General features: G+C 38.4%; 1 protein-coding gene across 2 annotated transcripts in view; it reads right to left on the bottom strand.

The window, feature by feature from the left end:
• Positions 1-2,289: 2,289 nt before the first annotated feature.
• SLC25A36 (solute carrier family 25 member 36) overlaps positions 2,290-13,882 on the bottom strand; it is a 35,590-nt gene continuing 23,997 nt past the window's right edge. For both annotated transcript variants that reach the window (XM_080410335.1, XM_080410334.1), the window contains 3 exons: positions 10,241-10,307; positions 7,339-7,628; positions 2,290-6,581 (listed from right to left, as the gene is read on the bottom strand). In XM_080410335.1, coding sequence (XP_080266461.1) covers positions 6,388-6,581; positions 7,339-7,628; positions 10,241-10,307 — 551 coding nt within the window. In that variant the 3' untranslated portion in view covers positions 2,290-6,387. The remainder of the gene's footprint in view (positions 6,582-7,338; positions 7,629-10,240; positions 10,308-13,882) is intronic.

Below are 13,882 nucleotides of genomic sequence, written 5' to 3'. Positions count from 1 at the left end.
CAAAACTTAGTGCACTACAAATTTCAAATTAGTCATCCACAAATCACAGTAATGCAGCCCAAGTCCTTTGGCCAAAACCATTGACAGAATACTAAATACAATATCAAGATGAGTTCTTGCAAAAGTCTTCTTCAGAGGCCATCAGATACTCATATTCACCACCAATCCGACAGCCCCCATTACAAAACACATTTTCTTTAGGTAAGATCTTACTCACATTGGAATAGTCTAGTTATTTCCTTTGTGGCTCCACATCATATAGTTCCACAAAAAACATAGACTGGATCTCCCGCATTAACTTCATGAAAATAGAGATGACCACAAATAATCGTCAGCTTATTTTAACATCATCAATACTTGCTAACAGTTACTTCTGTGTCTGGAACATACTTTGCAGAGGACTGATGTAGTTAGAGCTCTGCTTGCTACAGACACATGAGCTTGTAGTTTCCTCATTTGTCTTCCCTTTTAAATACTGGTTCTACAAGACCTACTCTCCAATTATATAGTGACAGTCCTGTATTAACAGAACCCTTGAAATATTTTCTGCCACACTTGCACACCTGTCTTCATAATTCTGGATGGATGATCAAGTCTCACTGGAGTTTACCAGACAATTTCAACATTTACATCCTCAGTCCCACCCCAAGTGTCTGCTGCAGGAGCAGCATCAGGAAAAGCTACTGACTTCTGAACAGCCACAGTTCAGGAAGGAAACTCCCCCTTGCACAGACACCTACCCAGAATTAGTAGGTTTCACCATCTGGAGGTGCTCTTTGAAATCTTTCAGTTAGCTTCATGAAGTTCCACCATTAACAAGCATCTCTCCATTAGTAAAGTCAGTCTTAAGAGCATCCCTTGAAATATTCCATCTACAAAAGCAGAAGCTCCTCCTCTCCAATCTACCCTCCACAGTTCAATACACCATTTTGTTTGTATCCATTTGCTCATGAGAACTAGATTCCTATCCTGGCATTTCCTGCCTTTGATAGAAGCCGTGCAAGAAGTTAATGATGTTCTGAGTCAGCACAAAGCACACGGGCTGGCAACAGTGCATAGAAGATAAGAAGAGTATTTGTCTTTGGAAGTACCTTTTTATTTTAGTGTTAAGTGCATTGTCAAATTCAAGGGCTTTTTTCTTTGTGTGAAAGAGATCATTGTTAAACCTCACATGCTTTTAGGTTGCATCTGTCAGGCTACACTACTGTATTAATGCCAAGCCATAACTCATTTAGGACCTTACATATACCTTCATTTCACGTACATGCTTTTTTTGCAGGGCAAGCTTAATAACCCCTAAAGCAGAAGAGGTTGTAAAGCTGCACAACTTGTCAAAACACACTCAAACACTTAACCTGAGGTCTGCCCTGCCAATGTGCCTCTTTTGGAGGGTTAAAGTGAAAGATCAATTACAGACAATTACAATTATGCCAATTAGAGGCATAACTTCAGATATGTCAGGGATAAGTGTGCTGGCTGCCTGTACGATTCCAAAAGACTGATCACCTCTAAGCCTGGGTGACCTGGAAGCCAGACAGTCTCAGAAGCACAGCAAGGTAGGTCAATTCACATTATACCTACTGAAAGAGAAAAGTTATCACAGATGTGCTGTTTTAATGCAAGTTTTGAAGTAGTTCTTAATAGCTGAAAGAATGAGAGACATCCAGCCTGGCTCTGTATTAAAGGCTGCAAAGGATTCAGTTCTAGAACACACATTGAGGGGAAAAAACACAGCACACAATCACCAAACACCACCTACATACACATTAGCAGAATTATTTCTGAGGCATTCTGAGGACAGACTTCAGATCAAATACCTGCTTTTAAGAAAAATGATACCTAATGTTTCAGATTCAAGGACTTGGTTTTAACTGTATGAGCAATTAACTGAATATTTTAAGGAATTACTGCCATTTGTTTTTTGTCAGCAGTGGTTTGTGTTAGCTAGCATTTTAAATGGACACAAATTTTCTGATCACTAGTTACTGAATCTCAGTTGACAGGCAGTAACGCTTGGTTCTACAGAGATAACAATATTCAAATCCAACTGCAAGAACACATCCAACTGGTTTAAACCATCCATGAACCCCTTCAAAAAACACATTATAGCCACAATACAGATAACTTATTTTCAGTTACTTGAAAATGGAACAAGATAAAATGATTCACTGGGATCTCCTAATGAATTGCTCACTTTTAATCACAAGTGTCCAGGCACTGGTATATATCAGTAATAGGAAAATGAAAAGGTTAAAAATAGTGTAGAGTTTAGCACAGAAGGCAACATTGGAATAGAAGCATATCATTTTAATTTGCTTTGAAGTTTAAAGCAATCCAAACAAAAAAGTTACCTATATAAATACAGAGTAAATGCACATTGTTTACAGCCAACTACATGTAAGAATAATAGCAAACCTCACGCGAGCATTGAAGTATTCTCAAACTGTCATTTGTGAGTGTTTAGCTATGACTCCGAGGGCATAATTACATTCACATATGCAGGGTAGGCAGACTCTCCTGTAGAACTGAACTTACATAATTGAGTCTTAACAGACAGAAAGTTGGATAAGAAAAAGAAGAGTAATACATTTACCTAGGCACACTTCAGTGTTCAGCTTGTTTTCCAGATTTAAACAGGAAGCAACATTTATAAAGGCTCTCCAATCTTTTGTCTCTGGAAGCATTCTTTTAAAATGCTACAGGTCTGAGGAAAGTTACAAAAACAGAATAGCAGAAACTGTCATTAACAAACATCTCAATTGGAAAGGAATTATATGGAGTGCATTATGTAAACAGGGAACTAGACAGGTGCAATGTCAACAAACAAATGCACAGGTTGATGTTTCAGTTACAATTAAAATAACTAAAAAACCTCCATAAATCCCTAGTGTAAACCTACTTTAAAACAACACAGGCTAGTAGATCAGAAGTTCAGACAGAAACAGCAGGTCTATCAGTCACTTTAAAGGCTAGGCTCAGCTCTCTGCCAACACACCACAACTCACCTGTTTTCACACAGCTCTACAGGGACCAGATGCATAAAAGAGGGGCTGAGCAGTGTGACTGCATCGACTAAGTTATTTTAATTTTTTTTTATGGACTTCCAAACTTGGGCCGGCTTGCCATGTCCCCCCAGTACACTGCCACAGACACCCAGGGCCCACCAGTGCCCTGTAACACAGGGAGGCAGCCACCCTGGCAGAGGGGCTCCTTTTCCCTGAAGGATGCATCCTCCACTGCCATCTCTTGACTGGCTCAGGAAACTGTAGTCTCACAGCGTTTCCCACGTCTAACTGGTTGTCGAGTCAAAATGAACAGCTTGCAATAACATTTAAGTTTCATCTCAGCAAGGGAAATATGAACAAGCTAATTAATTACTGTGGGCTTTTCAGAGATCCAAGACCTTTGCCTCTAGCACAAAAGTGTGATGCATACACTACATTCAAATATAAATCAAGATGACCATCTAAGTTATGAGAAAGTTTAAAATGCACTCCTTTCAGTTCTGTCATTGAAGATATTACTGAATGTAGCATCTTCTTATTCCCTTTGACTTTTTATAATAAATATCAAGAAAACTATATAAATAATTTAAAGATCTTTGGGAATATTTCAGAGGTAACTTTGTACTGGTAGTTTTGAAATAAAAAATCCCAAGAAACTTTGGGTTTACATTTTATGTAAAACAAACCAAAAAGAAGATCACCCCTGAAGTTTAAAACATTGCTTAAACACCCATTAAAAAAATGGAATAAGCTGATTGTCTACTTTTAATTGTTGTCTCCCATATGCAATTTATCCTTGTTAACATTTTCTGTTTATCAACTCCAGGGGGTCTGCTCTCACCCAAAGCGCACACACGGTACCCAGTGAATTAATGGGAGATTAACATGTAACCAAGGGACAACATATGCAATAAACAGAGGAGAGTAACACTTGGATTAGCCTAGGCTTCATGAGAGTTAGTTGTATTCATGAGCTCCAAAGCCAAATATCATCTTTGCCAACTTATATTTTATCTACAACTGAATAATCTGGATGGCCTGAAGAGTAATCCACTTTCTACAGAACAAAAGTTACAGTAAGTAGCTATTCCTGCACTTGGCCGAGTTATCTGAACAATGGCATCACAGCGAGACTTAGGTCAGAGTCATGAATAGTCCAGACTTTTCCTAGACAGATCACTAGAAAAAAATCCACTTTAGAACACAGATTTAGGCACTTCCCTCGCTTCTTTAAAAAAACCAAATTCAACTTTGGTCACATCACAGACCACACTCTGTCTTCCAAAAGAGGTAAGATAACATTTTGCAAGGAGAAGGAAGTTAATACAGCTAAGCCTCCACTCCAAGTTCACTGTGCAGACTATAGGTGGCTTTTAGAAGGATGAACAGTCAGTACAGAGAAGTACAAAAAATACTCAGATACTTTGACACTGCATGGAGAACATGATGAGGGTCAAAATCAAAATGAGAAAAACCCAGACTGATTTGTTCTGTAAGCTTCCAGCTTTTACATACAGCTTACAGAACTACTGCAACAGAGATGCTATAGATCATACTGCATAAAATGTTTTATCCTGCACAGCTTACACAAAAATCAAACCACATGCTTTGTTTAAAATCAAACTGCATGTTTCGAAGGCAGTTTGACTACAGATAACCAGTAAGAGGAAAAAAAAAGTCATAAGCCATAAGAAGGCCACAAAGTGCATAAGGAGTCGTTTATAAAATAAAGCCATTGCACACAATGCACAGTTTAAGTGTACTGAAGTACCACACTGGAAGAATTGATAGGACAGTTCTGTCCACACCAGTGTAGCAGCATTTATAGGAAAAAAGCTATTGTCTCCAATTTATAATGATAATTTTCCTCCTAAGGATCCTGGGTACAGACTGAGAATTACTCAAGGTGCACATAAAAGATACCTGTTTGGAAAGCTGTAAAAGTTCTTGTAACATTAAGCTTCTGATTTTGACATCCCAGCTGTATGGTTTTAGAAAACCCTGTAAATTATGACAGAAGAAACTAGCTAAGCCTCACTGCTGAATACAATGCATTGTTTTGCAGTTGGCCTATAGAACAAAACCAATGCCTGAATATTCAGACAGTCTGGAGGACAAGGTTATGCTGTCATTTGCAGTTCAGTACACAGGCTCAAAAGTTGGAAAAAGTGATAAAGCAATTACCAAGGGGAATGCTTACAAGAAAATCTACAATTTTCCCCACCATTCTGCAGAGAGGCTGTCTGTACTGAAAAGACCTATCACAACCTCAGCTGTTTTCTGCCTTCCGGTCACCTTAGCCATGGTGGTATGTGTTCTTCCCCTGTACTTCTATATAGGTACTGGCAATCCAAGTCAGGATTTGCCAGACCTACGGTAACACAGCTTGTTCTTAGGTAGCATGAAACTATTTGAGTGAATCCTGTTTTCACAAATGGTAGGCTGAACTAGTTGAGATTTCTTATCACATTCAGAATCCTTAAGAGGCTATGAAGTAGCACTCAGCAAATTCTTCCTTAGCTGTGTGAGTGACACAGACTGGCAAGGAGAACTGATGATATAGGAGAATATTTCATTAGGTCTCTCTTATGGAGGGGAAGTTCCAGAAAAGAAAAAGGATGATGCAGCAGAACTCAAAATCCACATATACCAGTATTAAAAGATTGATAACCTGAAGAGTTCAACAATCAGATCCTCTCTCACTAACCTACAACACTGCTCGAACTTTAAAAAAAAAAACAAACACGCACACAAAAAATCCAAAACACACCCCAAGTATCACCTTTTGCAGTGAAGAAATAACTCTGTTTCTGGGTCCCTGCGCCATATTTTCTCTTGAGGTAGCAACACAGAAAACTTTACACGCTGACTACTACCTCAGTCTCTTTATGTATCTTCAGAGTAACTGAATGGAAGTTTCAGGTATGGAAAGGTATGAACATACTGTCTTGCCCATTCTTCCAACAGGTTACTGTGCAGTAAACCAGAACAAAACAGATGCAGTTGAGAGCAATCACCAAGAGATGTGAATAAGGCTGCCCAAGAATATATTTTATGTCCCTGCCCCCTCCCGCACCCATCAGGTCTCTGATGACTGAATGGCCTTGTCTAGATTAACAGATGAAAAGAATGTCACGATTTTGCATTAAGAGATATATAAAGGCATTCCCTAAGGGGCAGTTCCCACTTGTCACATTGCTAAGAGACCATACAATAAGGCAGCAAAATTATTCATAGTTGCCCACAATCAACCTTCTGTTTTGTCCATAGCTGCATGTTCCCGATATAACTTTTCTTTTGCCCACCACATTGGCATTGACATTCAGTGGTCCACTCCAGTCGTTCACTCTTCCACCTTCTTCTAGGAAGCCCTGCCATGCTGCTATCCATCGAGCAAGTAGACTACCACTTCATAGGTTGACATCATGATAGCCGTGTTTGGAATCTGTCTGATCAGATGCGTAGTTAAACCTCGGTAGAGGGATCCATACCCTTCTTCACGCACAAGCAAAGACAGCGTCTGGAAGAAAGATCTGTATTTTGTTCCCTCTTCTCTTAGTCTTGTTCGTACAACCTCTGTGCAAACAAAACCACATGTGGTTACATTCACTGCTTTTCACTATCTTTCCCAAAAAACAGTTAGTGATTTCACATTAAAAAGCAACCTTTTCCCCCCTCCCCAAATTCTCAATCTCAGATAAACTCTTCAAACAACGGAAAAGGGAAACAAACATAGAAACAAACCAAGTATGTGTAAGAGGAAAATAAGTTAAATTTTAGGTAGTATTAAATATCTAACTAAGCAAGGAAAGTTCGTTTGCTTAGTTAAAATCCAGAACAGGACTGTTTGGGCTTACATTTTATCTTGGAAGTTGCCACTAATGAAGCACTCAACCCATTAACAAACAAAATATACACAACTACTTTGCAGGAAAATTAAGTGCAACTGAAAACTAAACTAGACAGCGGGTTTTCCTAGAGGGGGGGACAAGAACGTGCTGACAAACTATGTGAAATCGCTGAGTATACAGAACTATTCCAAGTCAAAAAGGACCTTCACCTCAAGTACTGTGGGCCATACCCTGGCAAATCCTTTGGAGAAAAAATAGTAATAAAAAAAGAGCCTACGAAGAGGCCATGCTAGCAATCCACTTAAAACCACCTCCATTTCTGAATACTATACTGAAGTTGACTCGCTGAATCTGACATGAAAAGCTTTAGCCAAAGAGATAGTTCTTTAGCAAGTAAGCCAAAACCTGGTACTTCCAGTGTCACTGGAAAGACTCCCTTTATCAATTTGATTCAGGCTCTCAGCTGTATGCACCCCACTTACCATGGGGATATGCTATTGATGTTGCACAAGTTTTGGAAGTGGCAGCAGCCATCATCATCCCAACAAAGTCTGAAGCTTCTTTTGCTGATTCATCCTCATTGTCCATGGCAGAACCAGTCTTATACTCTAGAATTTTTCTCTTAATACTCTCATAAATAACAAAATGAATAACAGTCTCAGATATGCCTGCGTAGGATGCTGACATTCCTCTGTAAAAGCCTTTAATACCATCTGATCGATAAACTTTTCGGACACATTCAAAAGCACTCATTCGCTTTTCTCCACGATTCCTAAAAAGGAGAGAACAAGACAGACATCAAGCTGGTGCACTTGAGACTGGAAAATAATTAAACAGTTTTGTTTGAGTGACAAGAGGACTTCGGAAACATCTATCCTTGATGCTGAGGGGCTCCAATTCCGACGCATATAAGAACACACAAAACAAAGTATTGAAGGCCTTCAGCACTAAACACAAGGAAAGCGTTACACTGAATCCAAGCCAAACTTGATACTGTGACTAAAGAATAAGAAGTATCACATAGACAAGTTTAACAGCTCCAGGCTTCAGTCTTACACAATAAAGGCCTAAATGCTTTCAAACAGCCTCCCAAATGAACTGTCAATGTCAGTGACTTGTGGAAAAAACCCAACCATTTTATTCTGCATAATGACAGTGAATTTACCCTAAATTTTGCTTCAAAAACAGCTCCACAGCATGGTAATTACAGCGGCGAAGAGTTCCAACAGCAAGCCTCATGGCACCACGGCTATTAGCAGACAACTAGCATATCCAAAGGGAGCATACCAACCAATACAACACAGGCAACTATTCCTTGATTCAACTAAGCCACTGCTGATGTCAAGGAAAATGCTCATTAGACATGACTGTATCAAGCAATATTTGGTACATAAAATCCTACTTACTGCCATTTTTAGCTTGATTACTGAATTGAGTCGTGCATATTGAAATACATAGCATACTGTACACAGCTATGCAAAGCCGTTACAACACTGACTAGACTATGCTTTGCTGCAGCAGCAAGTGCAGGCACTTGAAGCACATGGATTCTGCCAGCAGAGGTCTCCCGAGTGAGCAAGTCAGAGTAAACCAGCAAATAACCTTGTAAGAAGTTACAGTAACTCATACAGATACTGTCAAAGCAAGACAGATAGTGGTAGCAGCTACTATATCAGTAGTGTGAGGCATTGCTTGATGGCAGAATTTAAGTCCTGATGGTTTGAAACTGCAATGTCAGGCAGCAATGGAAAAAAGGTACCAAGTACAACTAAGAGAAAGACCAGGCACATGTTGCTGCACATCAGATCTTGAGTAAGCTAGGTGGCAGACACTGCGGAGATCTGGGGTGCTGGCACCAATTTGCTGACAGGCAAGGGGGGGGGGGGGGGGGGGGATAAAAAAATCAAAGAACAGCTGGTAGGAAGACCAGCTGGACCTACAGCTGCAGCTCTAGCAGCACCTAGTCCCCATGCATCCCTGTTACACCTAGACAAGTGCAATGACAAATTTCTCTAAGAGTTAGCTCTTCTGATGCCAGAAAGCCAAAGAAATTTCATTTTAGGAACAGAACACATGCCTTCTCCAGCTCTTACTGGGATCAGAGGAACTTTTAGGAACTTCAACGGAAACAAGATCAAGCCATGATAATCCCACAGGCCAAGTGTTTCTATGCCTCTAACAACTACTGAATTAGAAGAGCTGAGAATGCAGTACGTGCTAGACTAGCCCATGTAATTACAGTGTCCTGCACAGTTGGAAGATCCTTAATTAGCTCTCCCACATGAACAACATGCTTGATAAAATGTACAGACAATGTTTACAAGAAATCTGGAATTTTCCCTAATTTTCTTAAAGCCCTATAGTTTAAGCAATTTAACCGATTAGTCAGTAAAAAACAAGCAGAGACACAAACACCATCAGGTTGCACATAACATCAAAACCCCCTTGTAATTAGCTGTGAAATTATCACCCAACCATATGATGGCATCACACAAAAAAAAAAAATCTCACAGTAAAACTAGTTCTGGGATGTATTAACTAGGGTCATCTTGAAGCTGCCAATATCCCTGCTAAAGAGAAAAAAATGCTAATATGCACTTAATATAGAAAGCCCAATAGATCTCCAAATAGGATTATGTGGCTCATCCTAAATACATTTATTAAGGATAGCCACAGAAAGAATTTTATCTTGCATGCTAAGCTTTCAGTAAGGAAGTCTATAAAACGAACAAGGTAGTTGCACTAAGACACTTGCACCACATCAGTCGCTCCCTAGAGTTTTACATTGATGGGAATATAATGGTCTTTCTTCCTCCATATTTATATAAAATTCTATTTCATTACAAGTTTTATTATAATAAATTTCTGTAATTGATTCTGTAGTAAGTCCAAACAACTTCTATTTACTCTCCTGCATTAGAACAATTCCTGTTTTTTGATCTATGAAAACAGTCTTTCCCTTTTTATAGGCTAAAGCTTACTATATGTAAAAAAAAATGATAACCAGGGTGTTTCAGGCATTTTTCTAAACTTTTGCTAAAATATTACTTCAGGAATGTTTAGCTCAACAGCTAAAAACAAAGAGAATGTATCACTGATGGAAAATGTAAGCATATGGTTGGTAGAATGTTATTTTAATGAGACTTAACCTTTTAATTCATTCCAGTTTGCTGGCCAGTATACCATAGTGCCTCAAGCAGCCTTAGAACACAGAGGTTGAAATAAAGAAAAATGACAGTGTATCTTGTAGACAGAGGAGCATAAAATTTTCAAATTTAAGCTGCTGGATATTTAAAGAATCATTCCATTTTAGGGTGCAGAACAGATTCAGAACACGTAAGCGAAATCTTATCACAGCAGTGATATTTCCCATTGTTACTATACCTTGCATCGAGCTGTAATCGTGTCTTTACTAGCCAAATGGGATTAGTTGTTGTGATCGCAGTAAAACCTAAAATATTTAAAAAAAAGAGTTAGATGTGATAGAATCACAACAGCAACTGCATCTAAGTTCGAATCGCACACAGTAAGGTACAGTGGATGCAAAAACTCGGACTATACTGATTTTTAGACAGTACCCGTTGTAGTCCTACACTGACATTTTATGAATCCATACAGCCAATAAACATTTAGCTTATTTTTAAACTTTTATATTAATACTGAGTAAGTTTGATTCTTAGTAAGAGACGTCCCATATAAAATAAGCCCAATTGTGTACATTTCTCTGCCTATCTAATCATACCAACCCTGTTTTGACACCACAGAACAGCGAAGCTAGCTAGACTAATACTAGCCAATTTGGCAAATGTATCAACAAGAATGCATTGCAGATACAGCTATAGCAATTTGTGATGGTATAAAACATTGTGTCAATTTAATTAGCTACCTGAAATACAATCCGAGTTTAAAAGCATGCAGACTGAATAAATACTACTTTTGGTGCAGTTAAAAGCCATGTATTACTGTAAGTTAAGAGACCTTTTAACACTTAACTATAAAAGAGCAGTTAAATTTGAGCATTAAAGTTTTATTTAGAAATCAAAGCAGAGATTGTTGGTTGGCCTAGGAATACTTTTACAAGCAGTGAGTGTTTAAATTGTTAAAGTAAATAGTATGACTTCTAACTATCCAGACAGACAGCAACTATTCAGGCTTGCATAAGGGCTAAAAGTTAAAGCTTTGATTTTCAGTCTGCTAAAGAAAAAGAAAAGGAAGAAAAAGAGAAGAGGAAAGAAATTAAAAACTGAAAAAGAAAAGAAGTAAGAATCAGTCTTACTTCTGCACAACCGTGGAAAGAAAAAGAGCTAAGTGAGAGGCAGCTCGGGGAGGGGGGGGCGGGGAAAAAATAAAAGTAAAATAAAAACATCTAGAGTTGTAATACCACACATGCACCATTAATGAGGTGTCACGTCTGCAGGAGAGAAGAGGAAAAAGGGAAGAGCTGGAACATGGCCAGGCAAGAGATGATAAATTTAGACACTTGCTTTCTAAGTGACATACATCACTTGTACATCACTACAAGGACATGCTGCCCTCCTGCAAGGGAATGGACTGGGGTTGTGGGAAAGCAACAGTTACCTTGTTCAGTGCATATCTGGTGCACAATACTTATACAACAAACAGGCTATTGATAAGCTTGTTTATGAAGGTCATTAACAGCTTACATATATATATTTAGCAGAACTGCTCGCATACATGTTACTTCTATTCAATCACAATCTAGGTTTACATTGCACACAAATGACTGCAATACTTAAGAGAAATGCCAGGGGATCTTAACTGTTTTAAAGTTTGTTCTACCCTCACCCCCAAATCTTAATTAGGTCATTATGATTTTCAACTACAGTTCTAAAGACAAACTACAAGGTTTAGCAGCTACTAAGATTTAGCTGTATTTCTGTGCCAAAATAGCAAAACCACATTAGAGGTTATCAAAAGATTAAACAAGATTTTTCAATTGACTCAAACCTCTTAACTAAATAATTTCCTCTGGTATATAAAAGGTTCAGGGTTGGCTTCCCCCCCCTCCTCTGCCCTATGTCTAGGTACACATATAGCCCTACATATGATGTGAGTGAAATCCTAACAAGACAGAACTGTTTTATACCTGCATTTCATGTAGGCAAGCAATTATGCTGAAACTCAAAGCATCAGGGAGCTACTCTGCCAAAACAAGGCACAGAAACTTTTTAAAACATACTGCATCTGCAAAAAAAGGTTCTGTAGTTTAGTGCCCTTCTGATCTGTCACTTAATGCCATAGAACTCCACTGCTTCCAACAGCACTTGATGCTTGGTTGAACTAAACTTGTAAGGAAACATTGTTCTTGCATTTTTTGTCTTTATATTAGAACCAAGAAATCTTTCAATTTTTATTTCAAATCAGAATCTTTCTATATCTATTGTGCAGTGAAGGGCACATCGACTGCAAATGCTTTTAAAGAAAGTGGGAAAGAATTACTGACTTCCTCTACAAACACCCCATTTCCCAGAAAATATTTCTCTCTAAGATACAAAATCAGCTCTTATACCTCTCCTAGTTCTTAGTTAGAAGTGAAGAAGACCAAAAAAATCTTTCGCATTCCTATTTAAGTGGCATGCTTTGGAATTTTGGTACAGCTAGACTGTATGTTACAGAATTATCTGCTCAAGCCTTTCTCCTTCCTACTCAACTTCCCAAAAAACAGTCTCTGTAGATCCCAAATCTGGAACAGGAAACACATAAGTGATATCAGAGGCGGTGGTGACTATACTTATCCACCACTGCAGCCTGATACTTCTAGGCAGGCTGGAAAAGAGTGTATTGGAAACTGCCAGTGAAGGGTAGTTGGCACAGGATGCAGCCTAGCCTGCCCAAACTTGCACTCCCTGGGTTGCTCTAAACATTCTTTAAGCATAACACCCTTAATAGTAGAGTCAGACACTTAGCGACATAACCAACTTTTTTTTAGGGCTGTCATAAGCCCAAACTGCATGACAGTTCATACCAAAGCTTTCAATTTAAAGAGCCTTTGATAATTAAGGTTTCATGATAAAATGACTATGGCTCAATTCTTATATAAGTAATGTAGTAAATAGTGGAAGAAGAAAAATGAACTACAAGCTGAGTGATGCTGCCACCAAGGAAAGCACTCCAAAACATGGAATATATCATTTGAGATCTGTGATAAGCTTTTATTTTTAAATACAGAAAAATTGTAGCAAAATTACTTGTTAAAAAATAAGGGAGGGGGGGGCTTTCAACAACTGCTATGAAGCTTAAGTGTTTCCTTTTCCTTTTTTTCTTTTTAAAAGTCTCAGTGAACTTTACAATGCTTATCAATGTGTTGTAGCCTCAACAAAGATTCCAGATTCATTAGAAGTGTAGGCCAATTTGACAATACCAGAAACCCCTGCACTTCACTTTTATTTTTGTCTACGCAATTGTATCCCACTTTCAGACAGAAAGAATTGTCTCAATCTACTTTTTCAGCTATACCAGCTACCGACAGGTAAGATCCCAGGTATTCCTATTATGCATCATATTTCAGAGGTTAGAGGGTGGTTTTTTTAATCTACAAGCCAATGTAATTGATAAAGACACATATGAATATGGAATGCTGAATTAAAAATCCAAAGTAGTAGAACAAAAACAAACCAAAGGAGAAAACAAAGAGACAGATAGATTATATACATATTAAAAAGAAAAAGAAAAGAGGTCTTTGAAATAACGTGGCAACAAAGAATATCAGCTGCAGCATTTTAGAGGCAGCTCTGGGACACTGAAAAAACCAAAAGGCCTTGTTTAATCCAGTAGGGACTTTCAATTAGCCAGAGCTAAGTAAGGTAGCAGCTATCAGTGAAAGGCATTTTTCACCTTCCCCTGAACTGCACAGAAAAAAATAACTCAAGAGTTAAGGAGAAGTGATGTCTTTGCACAATGCACATCATCTGAGTTTAAGATAATGAAAAGTGAATTCCCCTTATTCTGTTTATTTAATAGATATTACAAACCCAATGTGTGTTTCTTACACTAGAGGCTGCAAGA

Source organism: Falco punctatus (assembly GCF_963210335.1).
Source record: "Falco punctatus genome assembly, chromosome: 13".
In the NCBI taxonomy this organism is placed as follows: Eukaryota; Metazoa; Chordata; class Aves; order Falconiformes; family Falconidae; genus Falco; species Falco punctatus.
Note: the sequence above shows the minus strand (reverse complement) of the source record. Positions and strands in the feature narration are given on the sequence as shown.